The sequence below is a fragment of the Lepisma saccharinum genome, chromosome 2 (assembly GCF_977018435.1).
Source record: "Lepisma saccharinum chromosome 2, izLepSacc3.1, whole genome shotgun sequence".
NCBI lineage: Eukaryota > Metazoa > Arthropoda > Insecta > Zygentoma > Lepismatidae > Lepisma > Lepisma saccharinum.
Window position 1 is genome coordinate 167,285,711 of NC_139230.1, and position 15,944 is coordinate 167,301,654.

The 15,944-nt window shown below is 39.2% G+C and overlaps 1 protein-coding gene across 1 annotated transcript in view; it reads left to right on the plus strand.

The window, feature by feature from the left end:
- Positions 1-15,267, plus strand: part of Idh (isocitrate dehydrogenase [NADP] cytoplasmic) — a 60,412-nt gene extending 45,145 nt beyond the window's left edge. The window contains exons 8-10 of the mRNA XM_083117671.1: positions 8,056-8,190; positions 10,980-11,142; positions 14,294-15,267. Coding sequence (XP_082973797.1) covers positions 8,056-8,190; positions 10,980-11,142; positions 14,294-14,375 — 380 coding nt within the window. The 3' untranslated portion in view covers positions 14,376-15,267. The remainder of the gene's footprint in view (positions 1-8,055; positions 8,191-10,979; positions 11,143-14,293) is intronic.
- The last annotated feature ends 677 nt before the right edge of the window (positions 15,268-15,944 follow it).

The following is a 15,944-nucleotide window of genomic DNA, read 5'->3' on the forward strand; positions in this document are numbered from 1 at the left end:
TGCATATGCTTACACAGTCTTATACTCGTGCTTTGGAGACCTGTCCTTTTAACGATCTGTCCTTGTGCTACCCAGTCTTTTTGCGGCCTTTGAATATGCTACACAGTATTTTTTAAACTTTTTCTTTGGCGACCCGTTCTTTTAGCGCCTGTCTTTATGCTACACGGTCCTTTTGCTGTCTATCCATATGGTACAAAGTCTTTGTGAAACTTGTCCTTTGGCGCCTGTTCTTTAGTGGCAGCAGCCTGTCCTTCTGCGACCCAGTCTTTTTGTGGCCTTTCCATATGCTACACATTATTTTTGAGACTTGTCCTATTCCTTTAGCAACCTGTCCTTATGCTACAAAGTGGTTTTTGGGATTTGGCCTTTGCCCACCTGTTTTTTTAGCGACCTGTCGTTATGCGACTCCCATACTTTTTGAAACTTGTCCTTTGTCGACCCATTCTTTTAGAATCCTGTCCCTAAGCTACACAGTGTTTTTGAGACTTGTCCTTTGGCGACCTGTTATTTTAAGGACCAGTACTTATGCTACATTCTTTTTCAGACTTGTCTTTTGCCGACACGTTCTTTTAACGGTCCATCCTATGCTGACCATTCTTTTAACGGTCTGTTGTACGGTGACTGTTCTTTTCACTGTTTGTCGTACGGCAACCGTTCTTTTAACGGTCTGTCCTACGGCGACCGTTCTTTTAACGGTCTGTCCTACGGCGACCTTTCTTTTAATGGTCTCTCCTACGGCGACCATTCTTTTAGCGGTTTGTCCTATGGCGACCCATTCTTTTATGGACCTATACTTATGCTACCCAGTCTTTTTGCAGCCTTTCTATATGCTAGACAAGATTTTTGAGATGTCATCTGGCGACCCATTCTTTTAGCAACATGTCCTTATTCTTCAGACTATTTTTACGATTGGTAGAGAGTATTTTTGCAGCCTTTCCATATGCTACACAGGATTTTTGAGATTTGTGCTTTGGCGACACATTGTTTTAGCGATCTCTCTCTATGCTACCCAGTCTTTTTTCGACCTACGCATATGGTGCTCATTGTTTTTTAGACTTGTTCTTTGCAACCCATTCTTTTAGCAATGTGTCCTTATGCTACAGATTTTTTTATGACTTGTCCATATGGTACAAAGTGTTTTTGAGACTTGTAGTTTGGCCACCCGCTGTCTTAGCAATGTTTCCATATGCTACCGACTACTTTTACGAATTTCCATGTGGTAGAAAGTATCTTTGAGACTTGTCTTTTGGCGAACCGTTCTTTTAGCGACCTGTGTTTATGCTACCTGGTCTTTTCAAGACTTTTCCTTTGGATACTCCTTCTTTTAGTGCCCTGTCCATTTGCCACCCAGTCTTTTTGCGGCCTTTCGATATGCAACACAGACTTTCTTCGACTTGTCCTTTGTCGACCTATCTTAGTGACCTATCCTTATGCTACACAGTCTTTTTGAGACTTGTCCTTTAGAAACTTAGCAGACTATTTTTATGACCTGTTTATATGTAAAAATGTTTTTTCAGACTTTTGCTTTGGCCACCCGTTCTTTTAGCGATCTGTCCATATGCTACCCAATCTTTTTACGACCGTCGATATAGTACAAAATATTTTTGAGACTTGTCCTTCGCAGCCTTCTGTTTTAGCAACATGTCCTTATGCTATACAGTGTTTTTGACACTTTTCTTTGGCGACATGTTCTTGTAGCGGCTCGTCTGTCCTAGTACGACCCGTTATTTTAATGGTCTGTCCTAGTATGACCTGTTATTTTAACGGTTTGTCTGAGTGTGACCCGTTTATTTTAATGGTCGATCCTTATGCTACACTGTGTTTTTGAGACTTGTACTTTGGCTACCAGTTCTTTTAGCGATTAGTCCTTATGCTACCTGGTATTTTTGCAGCCTTTCCATATGCTACACAGTCTTTCTGAGAATTGTCCTTTGGCAACACGTTCTTTTAGCAACATGTCCTTATGCTACCAACAATTTTTACGACCTGTCCATATGTTACAAAGTTTTTTTGTGACTTTTACTTTGGTCACCCGTTGTTTTAGCGATCTGTCCATATGCTACCCAGTCTTTTTACGACCTGTCCATGTGGTACGAAGTATTTTTGAGACTTGTCTTTTAGCGACCTGTCTTGATGCTACATAGTATTTTTGTGACTACCGTTTTGTTGGCTACCCGTTCTTTTATCGACCTGTCCTTATGCTATTCAGTATTTTTCAGACTTGTCCATTGGCGACCCATTGTTTTAGCAACCTGTCCTTATGCTACTGACTATTTTTAAGATTGTCCATATGGTAGAAAGTGTTTTTCAGACTTGTCCATTGGCGACCCATTATTTTAGCAATTGTCCTTATGCTAGAGACTATTTTTATGAGGCCTGCCCGATGGCACAGTTGTACAGTCGTCGCCTCGTAACCAAGGGGTCCCAGGTTCGATTCCCGGTGGAGGCACATAGTGGTTCGGATCCCACTTTAAACTGTAGATCCAGTCCCAATTAGCCTTACTGTGCATGAAGTGGACTTAAAACAACAAAGCAAAGCAAAACTATTTTTATGACCTGTCCATATGGTACAAAGTGTTTTTGAGACTTGAACTTTGTCCACCCATTGTCTTAGCAATCTGTCCACATGCTATCCAGTCTTTTTACGACCTGTCCATATGGTACAAAGTGTTTTTGAGTCTTTAACTTTGGCCACCCATTGTGTTAGCAATCTGTCCACATGCTATTCAGTCTTTTTACGACCTGTCCATATGGTACAAAGTGTTTTTGAGACTTATCCTTTGGTAACACGTTCTTTTAGGAACCTGTCCTTATGCTACCCGATCTATTTGCAGCCTTTCCATATGCTACACATTCTTTCTGAGAATTGTCCTTTGGCGACCCATTTTTTTAGCAACATGTCTTTATACTACCGACAATTTTTATGATCCATCCATAAGCTACAACATGGTTTTGGAGACTTGTGCTTTGGCGACCCATTCTTTTAGCTACCTGTCCTTATGCTACACAGTCTTCTTGAGACTTTTCTTTTGCCGACATGTTCTTGTAGCGTCTCGTCCTACGGTGACCCATTATTTTAACTGTCCTACGGCGAACTTTTATTTTAATGGTCCTACGGCGACCCGTTATTTTAATGGTCTGTCCTAGTGCAACCTGTTATTTTAACGGTATGTCCTACTGCGACCCGTTCTTTTAACGGTATGTCCTACTGCGACCCGTTCTTTTAACGGTATGTCCCACTGCGACCCGTTCTATTAATGGTATGTCCTAAGGCAACCTGTTTTTTAACGGTATGTCCTACGGCGACCTGTTCTTTTTACGGCCTGTCCTCCGGCGACCCGTTCTTTTATTGGCCTGTCCTACTATGACATGTTCTTTTATCGGCCTGTCCTATGGCGACCAGTTGTTTTAAAGGTCTGTCCTATTATGACCCATTCTTTTAATGGCCTGTCTTTCGGTGACCCAGTTTCTTTGCAACCTGTCTATATGGTACAAAGTCTTTTTTACTTTACCTTTACCTTTGGCGACCCGTTCTTTTAGTAACGTGTCTTTATTCTACCGACTATTTTTATGACCTGTCCATATGGTACAAAGTGTTTTTGAGATTTGTCCTTTGGCCACCCATTCTTTTAGCGATCTGTCCATATGCTACATAGTATTTTTAGACTTTTCTTTTGGCATCTCGTTCGTTTAGTGACCTGTCCCTATGCTAGAAAGTGGTTTTTGGGACTTGTCCATTCAGGACCCATTCTTTTAGCAACCTGTCCTTGTGTTACAGTCTTTTTGAGACTTGTCCTTTGGCGTCCCATTCTTTTAGCAACCTGTTCTTATTCTACACAGTATTTTTGCAATCTGTCCATAAGCTACAACATTGTTTTGGAGACTTGTCTTCTGGCGACACATTCTTGTAGTGGCCTGTTCTAGTGCTTCCCTTTTTGTTAAGAGCCCTTTCTTTTAAGGGCCTGTCCTATGGCGACCCTTTCTTTTAATGGCCTGTCATTTGGCGACCCTTTCTTTTATTGACCTATCCTTATGCTACACAGCTTTTTTGAGACCCGTTCTTTTAGCAACCTGACCTTATGATCTACAACCTTTTTGAGACTTGTCCTTTGGAGTTTTGCGACAGACCTGGAAATCTGGAAGAGGTCAGGGAATTTTTGTGTTCATTGACATTTTTTTTCAGATGTCGTTATGAAGTACTGCATTGGAACAGGAAATCTTGTCAAGTCTTGTCATCAACTTTTAAGTCTCTTTTATGCACAGCACAACCACGGTGCCAAACACCAGTGATGGTAATGGGGAAGGGGGGAGGGAGAAATTTCCAGAGGGGCAGAGAAAAATTGATAAGCCTCAAAATATTACATGAAAAACATTGAATTTTTATGTTTTTGTTGTATGTATGGGAGTAGTAAGGGGACAGAGCTGTCAACAGATGGAGAGTATTGTGGGTTAGGTGCACACCACCACTGTGCCCCTGTCTTATAGTTGTCGGACATTCTGAGGGACCATGGAAACAAATAAGGAAATGTTGCAACCCTAAAATTTGTTGAATGTCGTGGTACAGCATTTGTCAGACAAACATTTAGTCTGCATTGATGCTTGCAATTTTTTTTGCGGATATCGCTGTCCGATTAATGTCGAACTTTGACAAAATGTTTCACTACAGCATATGACAAAAATCACATGCATGCACTCTTATGGAATTATTTTTTTGTTGAATGTCTTCAGACTGCGACATCTGACAAAAATCACATGCCTAAACGGAGCCGGCTAGGACTTGGATGTTTGTGTTCATCTGTCCTGATGATAAATGAGAATTAAGAGAAATTGATATGTATGATATGATAGTGTAGGGAAGGCTGTCACATAGTGGTCTTTCTTTTAGAAAAAAATATAATAAAATGTGGTAGCGTCGTTGACTTGAAGGCAAATCAAGGTGTCCCGAGTTTGATACTGTGTGGAGGCACATAGTTGTTCGGATCCCACTTTAAACTGTAGGTTCAGTCCCGGTTAGCCTTATTTATTTATTTATTTCGAACACACAGGCACATGCCCAATTACAGTGTTCACAGAGTATTATGTAAACAAGAAAGTAATACAAAAAGAATATTAAATCTAGTGAGAGATACGACATTTCAATCTACAACATACTTATAAACATGACTGATTTCATACACTTATATTTGTAATAAGTTATACAGAGATAATCAGATTATATACATGTAAATAGTAGTAGTGTAATAAATATATTGAGTAATAAATTGCACATATAAGACACAGAGATAAACATACGACAGTGAAATTATGAACATAACCTTCATTATGTCCTGTTTATATACAGTGTTCACAGAATATAATGACTTTTAAATCTGGAAAAATGGATACTAGGGTTATTACTAGACATTTCTGCCATGTTGGCTCTTCCATGTGAGATTTTAAAGAAATTATTCTGGGTCTTAAAATAGCGTTTGGAACATAAAAGTTTAGTTGTGAGAGTAGATCTATTTTTCCGTTGACAAGTTTGGATAAGAAAGTCTGTCGATGCATGTTGTCTTCTTTTTTCGAGTGGTGGAACACTCAACATTTCACGCAACATGTTACCCGAGGTGAACTTTGGAATATTCACCACTGAGTTTAAGTAACAGATACCTCAAAAATTTATTTTCAAGTTTCTCTATTTTGTCTATTTCTTTCTTGACTAGAGGGTCCCAAACAACTGAGGCATATTCAAGTTTCGATCTCACAAACGCATAGTGGCTCTATGCTGATGTCCCGCTTCTGAGCATGCAAAAATCTGATTACCGTACATACCATCTTTCTCCTAGCACTGACCTAATGTGACTGTGCTGCGATTGCAGCAGATTCTTGCCTATAGATTTCTTGCCTTAAATTTTTAATACAATACGTAAATACCCTTTTCGCCAGCAATAATGGTATAGCTGTGTGTTGTCAATTTCACAGTACATGGATATACTGTATGCTGTGAATGTTTGCACTGAAGGAGAAGTTCCATTGATAATGTAAGGAAACATAACACTTTGTTTTGTACAATTCCATTGTTTCACTTTCAGAACATTTACTCCCGAGAATCAGGTTTAAGGGATTTTAGGAGATTTGGTGCCAAGCAGATACTATGTGTTGCCATGTGTGCATCGAATAAGTCACGAATTTGCCCCATCTAAATCTCGCTCATATGTGCAAAGGTTAAGTTGTTTCATTTACAGAGAAAAGAGAAGTATGATACAAGTGTTAATGCATCGAGAAATGAGTCTGCACTAATGGGTCTTGCAAACAGAGGGATCTGAATCTCAGTGGAAATATCAACATATAATAATGAGAAAGTCTAATGAGATTGATAAATTACTAAATTTCTTTTTTCATTGATAAATTACTAAATTTCTTTTTTCATTGATAAATTACTAAATTTCTTTTTTCATCAATGGCACTTCACTCAAATCTCATTTAGTCACAACTTTTAAAATAATCAATTTTCTTTTGTTGAAAACTGCCTGCATGTGAAAAAAATCCTGTAATAAATTCTCCCTAGCTTGTGAATTGTAATAATTTTCCAACTCCACTATTTTGCAGTTTCAAATCATAGAGAAATGAACTCTGTTTCTCTCAAAATAATATTGGTACTTAACACAATCCATACCTGGATCTGTATGTGAGTTTGTTATTTCCATTTGTAAAACCATGGATTTAGTTTACAATTGTCGGAAAAATATAAAATTTGTCCTGGAAAACCTGGAAAAGTCAGGGAATTTCATTTATGCTTGTCTGTAGCCACCCTGATGTTCATTTTGGGTCATTGTAGGCCAGAAAAAGGTGCGTTTTATTTGTCCTTTTTTGCCTTTTTCGGCATTTTTTGGCTTATTGGTCCTTTTTTAGGTCTTAACGGTTTTCTTTTGAAACTTCACCTTCTTTCGACTACGCTTTTACTGCCTATTCTCACTTCGAATCATCATCAGTTCATCACCTCTTAAACATCCCTTCTGTAGTATAGAAATAAAAAAAGAGAGAAATTAATATATTTGAACCAATCCCTGAAACGAGAGAAAAACATTTTTGGACGACTGAAGCAGGTACGGTACAAGATCCTTTAACCATAACTTGTCTGGAAGGTTGTGCTGAAAGTGGCAACTTTCTCTTGTTTTGAAGCTTTCAGCACGGTGTATACGACCAGACAGCACACGCCTGCAAAGATCTCAAGGTGCCGTGCAGAGGGAGAGGCTGGAGAGGTTAAAACTGAAGTTATTAACTAATTTGGATCACATTTATACGTCCTTTTTTTCATTTTTAGGTCCTTTTTTTATATTTTTTGGTATTTTTATAGGTCTTTTTTTGGCAATTTATAGGTCTTCAACTTCCGAGCCCTAGTGATTATATTTGCTTGTATTTGTCCATGTCCCAATTATTTATTTTGCGTTTGTCAACTGTATGATTTGTGGAAATAACTCATTGCCATGTGAGAGATTGTAAACCGGCTGAGCAGCAAAAATTATTTCGATTCCCAACAGATCCATATATATGCATAAATCATTCATACTCCCTAAATAAATAAACAAATGGTGGGTTAAATATAACTAAAATATGCTAAAATATCAGTATATTTGGCCTTATAGATCGAATAAAAATTCACATTTTAAATCCTGTTTGTGGTTTTTTAACAGACTGCCATTTAGCGTTGAAAAAGAGAAACAGTGGGATACAAGTAACTCTTGTTCTAATGGATAGATGTCGCTAGTGGACAAAGACCCAGTGAGGACCACATAATTTAACTAAGAGAGAAGGAATCTCCTATTGGTTATTTTATCTATGGGTCCAGTCCTGATTAGCTTTACTGTGCATAAAGTAGACTTAAAACACCAAATCAATCAATTGTAATTTTCTCAACTGTTGTTGACTAACCAACTGGATTCAATGTTCTTGGAGTCTTCCTGGATGATTCAAAAGGAATGTGCTTTCCTTCATAAGAAAATCGATGTATTTTTGCACAATACCATTATATACTTTCTGTTCTTTTTATTAATGTTTTCATTAATTGTTTTTCAGGTTCACTGGGGTTAATGACCTCTGTTCTTATTTGTCCAGATGGAAAGACTGTAGAAGCTGAAGCAGCTCATGGAACCGTAACACGACACTATCGTATGCATCAGCAGGGCAAGGAGACTTCTACAAACCCAATAGGTAGGGACATTGAATTTTCGCGATGCGCGAAATGTGAAGGAAAAAAAATGCAATTTTGAACATTCTGCACGTAACTACACCCCCAATGATGAAATATGCATGAGTTTTATTCGCAAAGTAATGCGAAATGTGTGCTTTATAATGAAATGAACGCTTTTTTGCGAAATAACAGTGAAATATCATCAAATTAAGTAGAAAACACGCAAAAACCGGCAATCGAGGTTGTGCGCGCAAACTGTCGATTTGTAACGAAACGTTTCCTACCACTTGCAGCTGAGGAACGTTTTTTCTTCGATCACATCAGGAAGATACTGCAAATTGGTATTTCCCATGCACATAATCTCAGTTCGAAAACTTCACTCCCTGTCAAGCTGCATTCCTTTCTTCCCCCGAATATGTAATTTAGAAATGAAGTGATTTTGTGTTGATGTTTTCTTTTTGGTTCGACAGCTAAGTACTTGTGTATGTGTACAGTATATAAATATGAAGTAGTTTATCAATTTATAGCTCTTGCTGGCTCCAAAGGTTTTCCCCTTTTGTATTTTTTAATCGGTCTCAGCGTACATTCCTACATTGATCACACCTCCCCCCCCCCCCACCCCGCTACGAATGTTTCTTAAGAAAAGCGGCGATTATATTGTGTGCATTTCCTTCCAACATTGCTCTGAGTGTTGAGGAAGTTTATTCTTGTCAGATGCAAATTAAAATTTACAGTTTTGCTTATCAGAAGGTGCAGAACATGACGTTGTTTTAACTCTTGTTTTTATTTCTGGAGATCTAATTTCGTTATCATCAAATCAAAACAGCTTTGCGAGATTCAAAAGAATGACTTTTTCCTTTGCGCTGGATGAGTCATTGCTGTTATCTGCAAGGGACAGCTTTGCAGGCACTAGACGAAACACTGGCGCCAGCTGCAGTGTAAGAACAATGAGACCGGCTGAAAGTTCGAGTAACAGGTGGCGGAAGAAAAAAAAATCCCCGTTATTTTAAAGATAACGCAACTGTCAAAGATGGAACTTATATCAGCAGTGTAAAGAAGAAAGAAATTACCCTTGTTTTACCATGCAACAGACAATAATACGGGCAATATTTCCTATGCAGACAACAGTATTAAAAAAAAAAATAGGACCTGAATTCTGCAATTATTACATTGCCATGCACACCAGTGGCAAGAGAATGGGCTGGGAAAAGGGTGGGTCACTTTTTTTTTTACTTGTTCTATAGTTTTTGTTCATTTTCAAGAATATATCCAGAACTGGTTGCCCCACCCTCGCCTGTAATCAGCCCATTTGCACACACAAGCAAGAAAACAGTGGCTGAAACAATCGGCATGGTGCCCCCCCCCCCCATACACACACACAGGTTTGCTGACAGGAAAAGAGGGAGAAGTCACTCAGCCAACGGAAAAACTTTTTTGGCAAATATTGTGACATCGACACAGGAAAAACTGGAGTTATGATGCACGTAAGATCGAAGTAAACTTTTGCAGAAACCTGGATGACAATGCATTAAGTGGGTTGACATGTGTGGCCTATGTGGCTTTGATTATCTCTAACAGTTTCCCTTTTGTATGAAGTGTTACAAGGAACAAAGAACACATTTTGAATGACACTATTATCTCGCTCTTGGCTTACCTTTAATATTCATCGCCCCATGTAATAACTAGCCTTTGTTTAAAATGGAATTATACAAGTATTGGTATCGGTATCGGTGAGAGTATCGGCATCAGTATTGGTTCAGAGTGGTATCGGCTCAGCCCTAATAAATATCTGATCAGAGGTTGAACCTGGGAATTTTTGGCTACAAGCACATTAAGCTGGCCAGTCTGCCATGGAGACTGGCTTGTTATTAATTACCAAAATTACTGTTATTACACTTTAGGATCACTCTGTGGTACTTTGGAAAATACACCACCATGAGTATTCAGAATCACAGCTGTGTTTCCTTCATCCATCCCATGTTATTTGTGATAGGTGATTCTCTAACGCTGCAACTCTTTATCATAGGTGGCCATCTTTTTTGGTATTGTTTAAATCATAAAATACCTTTTATGCTTATCATAGCATGGCTGTGAAGCTAGGGGTCCTAGGTTCCAATCCTTGCGAAGCTATTAATGTTGCTTTGTGTTTCTTCCTTCATTTATTGTGTCAGTTCACCATTCATCAATGTTACCTTAAGAATGGAACTTGTTTGAAAAAATGTTGTAATCCAGGTTTTGGAATTGGTAATTGTAAATTGTAAAATTGTGTATCAGTCTGTAATTTCCTTGCTTAGCATTTTGTAGGTTTGGTGTGTATTACTCACAATTCCAGAATATAAAAAAGGACGTTAAAAATTGTACTTATGTATGTGAGTATGTTGTTCCAATATTTCTTACTGTAGAACGACGTTTCGGAGATTAACTATCCCCTTCTTCAGGTTCGTATGAAAAAACTAGGTACATGCAGGGTTTTTAGTTTTTTAACATGAGAATAGGTTTATTGTGCAAGTTTTTTTAGTGAACGACGAGCATTTTATATACCTCTAGTGCGAGGATATAATATTTTAAATGTATCCACACTTACCCTTGTCCACAATCCTTATATTACATTTAGACATGGTACTATGCTAAGTACCTAGTTTTTTCATACGAACCTGAAGAAGGGGATAGTTAATCTCCGAAATGTCGTTCTACAGTAAGAAATATTGGAACAACATACTCGCTTACATAAGTACTGTTTTTAATGTCCTTTTTTATATTTCCTTGCTTAGTTCTCATTGTTTTTATGTTTTTTTAATTTTAATTATAGCATCAATTTTTGCCTGGACACGGGGCTTGCTTCACCGTGCTAAGTTGGATAGCAATGCACCATTGGATGATTTCTGCAAGAAGTTGGAGGCAGTTTGCATTGAGACTGTGGAAGCTGGCTTTATGACGAAGGACCTTGCAATATGCATTAAGGGAATGTCAAAGTATGTACAAGATTTTTATTATCCCCTTAATTAATGTTTACAAGAGTTTGACTTATTTTAATTGTTTTAAGGCTCTGTAAACTACCAATTTACAAGTTATATTTAGAATGAAGCCTGCTTTTTGCTTTTCTGAATTAGGTTAATTGCTGACATTTTGAACCTCCATTTCTCTATCTTCTGTGTTGGCTGTGTCCTGTCCTTCATTACCACACACTATTTGTCTGAAGAATTAGTAAACAGACATTCCATTTCATTTTTTGTACACATTGGGGATTGGGCAGATTAATCAGTACTCTTATCAGTATTGGTCAGTATAGGCACGTCAATTTCTGTCACTCTCACAAAAGATGCCCCCAGCATATTGACATTCCTCACCCCAAACCACCCACTGACTGCACCTCCATCTTGAACCTCTCCAACCACAACCTCACAACCACCGAAATTGACATTCTTTCCAAAGGTCTTACCTTCTCCCCAGCCTCCACCCCTAACAATTTCCGGCTACTATTTGACATACAAACTTTCGCCCGCAGACTTAGGTGGACATATTTTTGGGCCAAGAATCCCCCCTCCAATGCTAATCCTCCAGACATACACCCCAGTCTCCTCCAATTCTGTGCCCCCATCCCCCCATGATCCCCCCTCCCTTTCCAACAACCACCCCCTCGAAAGATACATCACTTCTGTTGTCAACAATGTTTCCGACAGTACATACCTCCAAAACTCCTCTTTCCACCACAATCTAACCCCAGCCCAGCACCAAGCCCTCCGATCCCTCTGCAACAACCCGGATATCAAAATCCTTCCTGCCGATAAAGGGCCCACCACAGTAGTCATGAACTCCTCTGACTACGTGGCGGAAGCCTCCCGCCAACTCTGATTCATCGACCTACAAGCCCACCACGGTTGATTCATCTACCACACACCTAGATAAAATTCGGGATTTTGTCCTCCCCTGAGGACCCCCTGAAGGCCTATCCAATTCCACCATCTCCTCACTCATACCTGACAACCCCCGCACCCCCAATTTCTACCTCCTCCCGAAAATCACAAACCGAACAACCCCAGGAGACCCATTGTGTCCAGCTACAATTCACCCACTGAATGCATATCAGCCTTTCTAGACTCTCACCTCCAACCCCCCGTCCAAGCCTTGCCCTCCTACCTCCGTGACACCAACCACTTCCGTAACATCACCCAAAACGTACCATCCCTACCACCTAACACCACCTAACACCATCCTCACAACAGTTGATGTCACATCCCTCTACACTAATATTCTCCATGCCCATGGCCTCCGTACCACAGAATCATTCCTTAACAGCCGACCCAAACCCCACAATCTCAGCACTCACTTCTTGATACAAGTAGCCAACCTTGTGCTTACCTGCAACAACTTCTGCTTTGGTGACCAACATTACCTGCAGATACGTGGCACAGCTATGGGTACCCGCATGGCCTTCTCTTATGTCAACCTGTTCATGGGCAGGCTGGAACAGGAATTCCTTGACTCCCAGCAACTGAAACCACTCCTCTGCCGAAGATTCATAGATGACATTTTCCTCCTCTGGACACCTGGCGAACCTTCCCTCACTACATTCCTCAACCAACTGAAGGACTTCACTACCCTCAAATTCACCTGGTTCCACTCCAAAGACCAAGTGACCTTCAAAGACCAAGTGACCTTCCTAGATGTGGACATCCACATTGCGGGAGACCACGAGGAAACTTCCGTACATATCAAACCGACCAACCACCTCCAGTATCTCCACTACTCCAGCTCACACCCCTACCACACCAAGAAAGCCATCCCATTTTCCCTTGCTCTCAGAGGCCAGCGTCTCAACTCATCCCGCCAAAACTACAACCTATGCCTGCATCAAGCCCTAACCAACCGTGGCTTCCACTTCACCCTAATCAACAAACAAATCACTAGAGGCACCTCCCCCAAGTGCACCAAACAACCCAAAACCAACCCTCCACTCTCTCCTCCCCATCCTGCACAGTGATCCTGACACCAGGGACATCTTTCGGGATAAACCAAGGGTCGTCTTCCATCGCCCCCCCCCCCCCAACCTTCAAAACATCTTGGTCTGAAACACTCCCACCCCTTCCACACCACTCCCCCCAGCTCACAGGTGCAACAAACCCAGATGCAAGACCTGCCCCATACTTATCACCTCCCCCACCCTCCTGATCCCCACAGTGGCAGGTGAGTTCACCCTTCACCCTAAGAGCACCTGCCAATCATCCAACCTAATTTACACCCTCATCTGCCAAATCTGCGGCAACTTCTACTTAGGCGAAACCTCCACCCCCTTGAACCTAAGGATCAATAATCACCATTCCTCCACCCAAAACTCCGATTTCACAGTTGCCATCCACACCAACAGCCATAACACCACCTTCAATAACTGCTTCCGTGTTGCCATCATCCATCTTTTACCCCCCCCCCCCCCCCCGACATCTTTCCGCAGGCTATGGGAAAGGGCCTATATAGCAGGCATGCACGCCACTATACCCCCCGGACTCAACCTAGCCAACCAGTAACTCTTTCCTCTCCTCCCCGAAACTACCCACCCACCTTACAGTAAACACTGGCTAAAGGAATTTCTTGCATAAATTACCCTTTTCTTTTAATTATGCCGATATCGAGATTTCATGTCAAAATTTTACTTTCTCTGAAAACCCTCGCCATGCTGTTCAGAATAAAATGAACATTAACTCTACAACTATTGGTTATTCAATGATTTTTTTTAAAAGTTGATATCCACATTTGAAAAGCCCATTCTTTAAAATTCAAATCGATTATAAAGTAAATACAGCTTTTGACAAACATACAATACTTGTAGTGCATTACAATTTGAGTATGTCATACTTTAATATGTAAGAGACAGAACTGAAGTATCACCTCTAGTACTGGGGAAAATGACATTTTAATTGCTGTCACTTGGTGTAATCACAGACACTTCTGGGTTGTAATGATTCCATTGGAAGTTAATAGCAATGTTACAACCCAGAAGCATCCGTGACTGTACCGGTACACATATGTATCAGGCTATCTTCAGCAGTTACATATGTGTGCCGGGTATCTGCTAAAGGTTAAGTTGGTTTTTGTTTTATGTTTACTAATATATACATTTGTTTACAGTGTTCAGCGTTCTGACTATCTAGACACATTTGCATTCTTGGATAAATTGGCAGAAAACTTAAAGAAGAAACTAGGACAGTGACTATCTACAAGCTCATTTTCAAAGTTATAAATGGTGATATTGTACGGTGAATGAAAACTTGAACTTGCTTAGTTTTTGTTGTGAAGGTGCAGGGGTTGGAATTGTTGACGTTTTTTTCATAACCGTATACCATTTTTAAAAAGTGAATTCTGTTAAGTACTGGTGAAATTTTAGTATTTATAAATTACTGGTTTTGTTCATTAGTATCTAAAAATGTTAAATATTTTTACTATTTGCTACTTTTCTATTTCTAATTGTCTCATTCATAAAATATCAGTATCTGTGTCACTTTTCTTTTCTTGGAATAATTGTTACTGGAATTGAATGGTGTCATACACATACAATCATATTTACGCATTTGGTATTTGGGGAAAAGGTAGAAAAAGTAGAAAATTTAAATTGGTTAAACTTCTTGAATTTTCATTGCCATTCTGAAAGTGCATACTGAAAGTAAAATTTCCTAATATTATTTCTTAGTTTCTTATTATAGATATGTTATCATTTTTAAGTTTATTTTTCATACATGCTCATACTTATTTGTTGTTCCTAATTGTGTTTGGTAAAAAAATAAATCCTATGACCACTTTTCACTTATTAATCATACCAGTTACATGATTTAGATGGATGATGATGTACTATATGCATCTATTCAAGACTGAACATTTGAAATTTAAATTCCATTCATTGCTATGAAAACAAAGTGAAATAAGTGAAGAGGCCTTAAAGCTTGGAATAAGCTGCTTTAATTATAATTGTGTTAAGGTCAAAATTGTTAAAAAAAATTAATTGCATTCATTCTAAAAGTACGTTCTGTTCTTGTGTTAAAGTTCATGTCTTATAATTTACAAATTTTGTTCACTTGTATCTCAAAATAAAATGGTTCTTGTTTTTATATGTCTGTCTTATATACTGCTTACTAAAGGTCTTTTCTACTGTTACAGCGACCGATCCTAATGCTGGCAAGGGAAGCGACTAATCCAGCATGATAAGAAACATAGCAGCCAGTAGAACGAGGTGCACATAGTACTTCCTGTTGCCACTTCAGAACTATTGGCACCACTGCTGTTGCCTGGTTGATCTGTGGCGTATTTCCCATTTCCCTTGCCAGAACAAGAACCGGTCGCCATAAGAGTGGAAAGGACCTATAGTTTAGGGTGACCAGATGCATACATTAAAAAAGGAGGACAGACATGGTGAAAAAGGAGGACAAATCACAAAAAAAGAGGACACCACAAAAAATGCAAAGATATTTGTCATTAATCTTAATTTAATCACTATAAAAATCTTACCTACAGTTTGCTTACACATACTTATCAGATGATCTGATTTTAACTGCAGATTCGTGATTAGGAGAGCAAAAGTAGTGAGTATGTCGAATTTGAAACAAATTGGAGGAACTCCCGGTATTGTAAAATCGCTTCACAATCATGGCCTAAAAATAATAGTGCCCTCTTGAATTGACCATATTTGTGATTAATGGCATACTTGCTAATAAGATGACCATGTGTGGTAATTTGGTACTAGTTAGATATAGCAAAAACACATTTAAATTGTTTATTTTCAAATTAA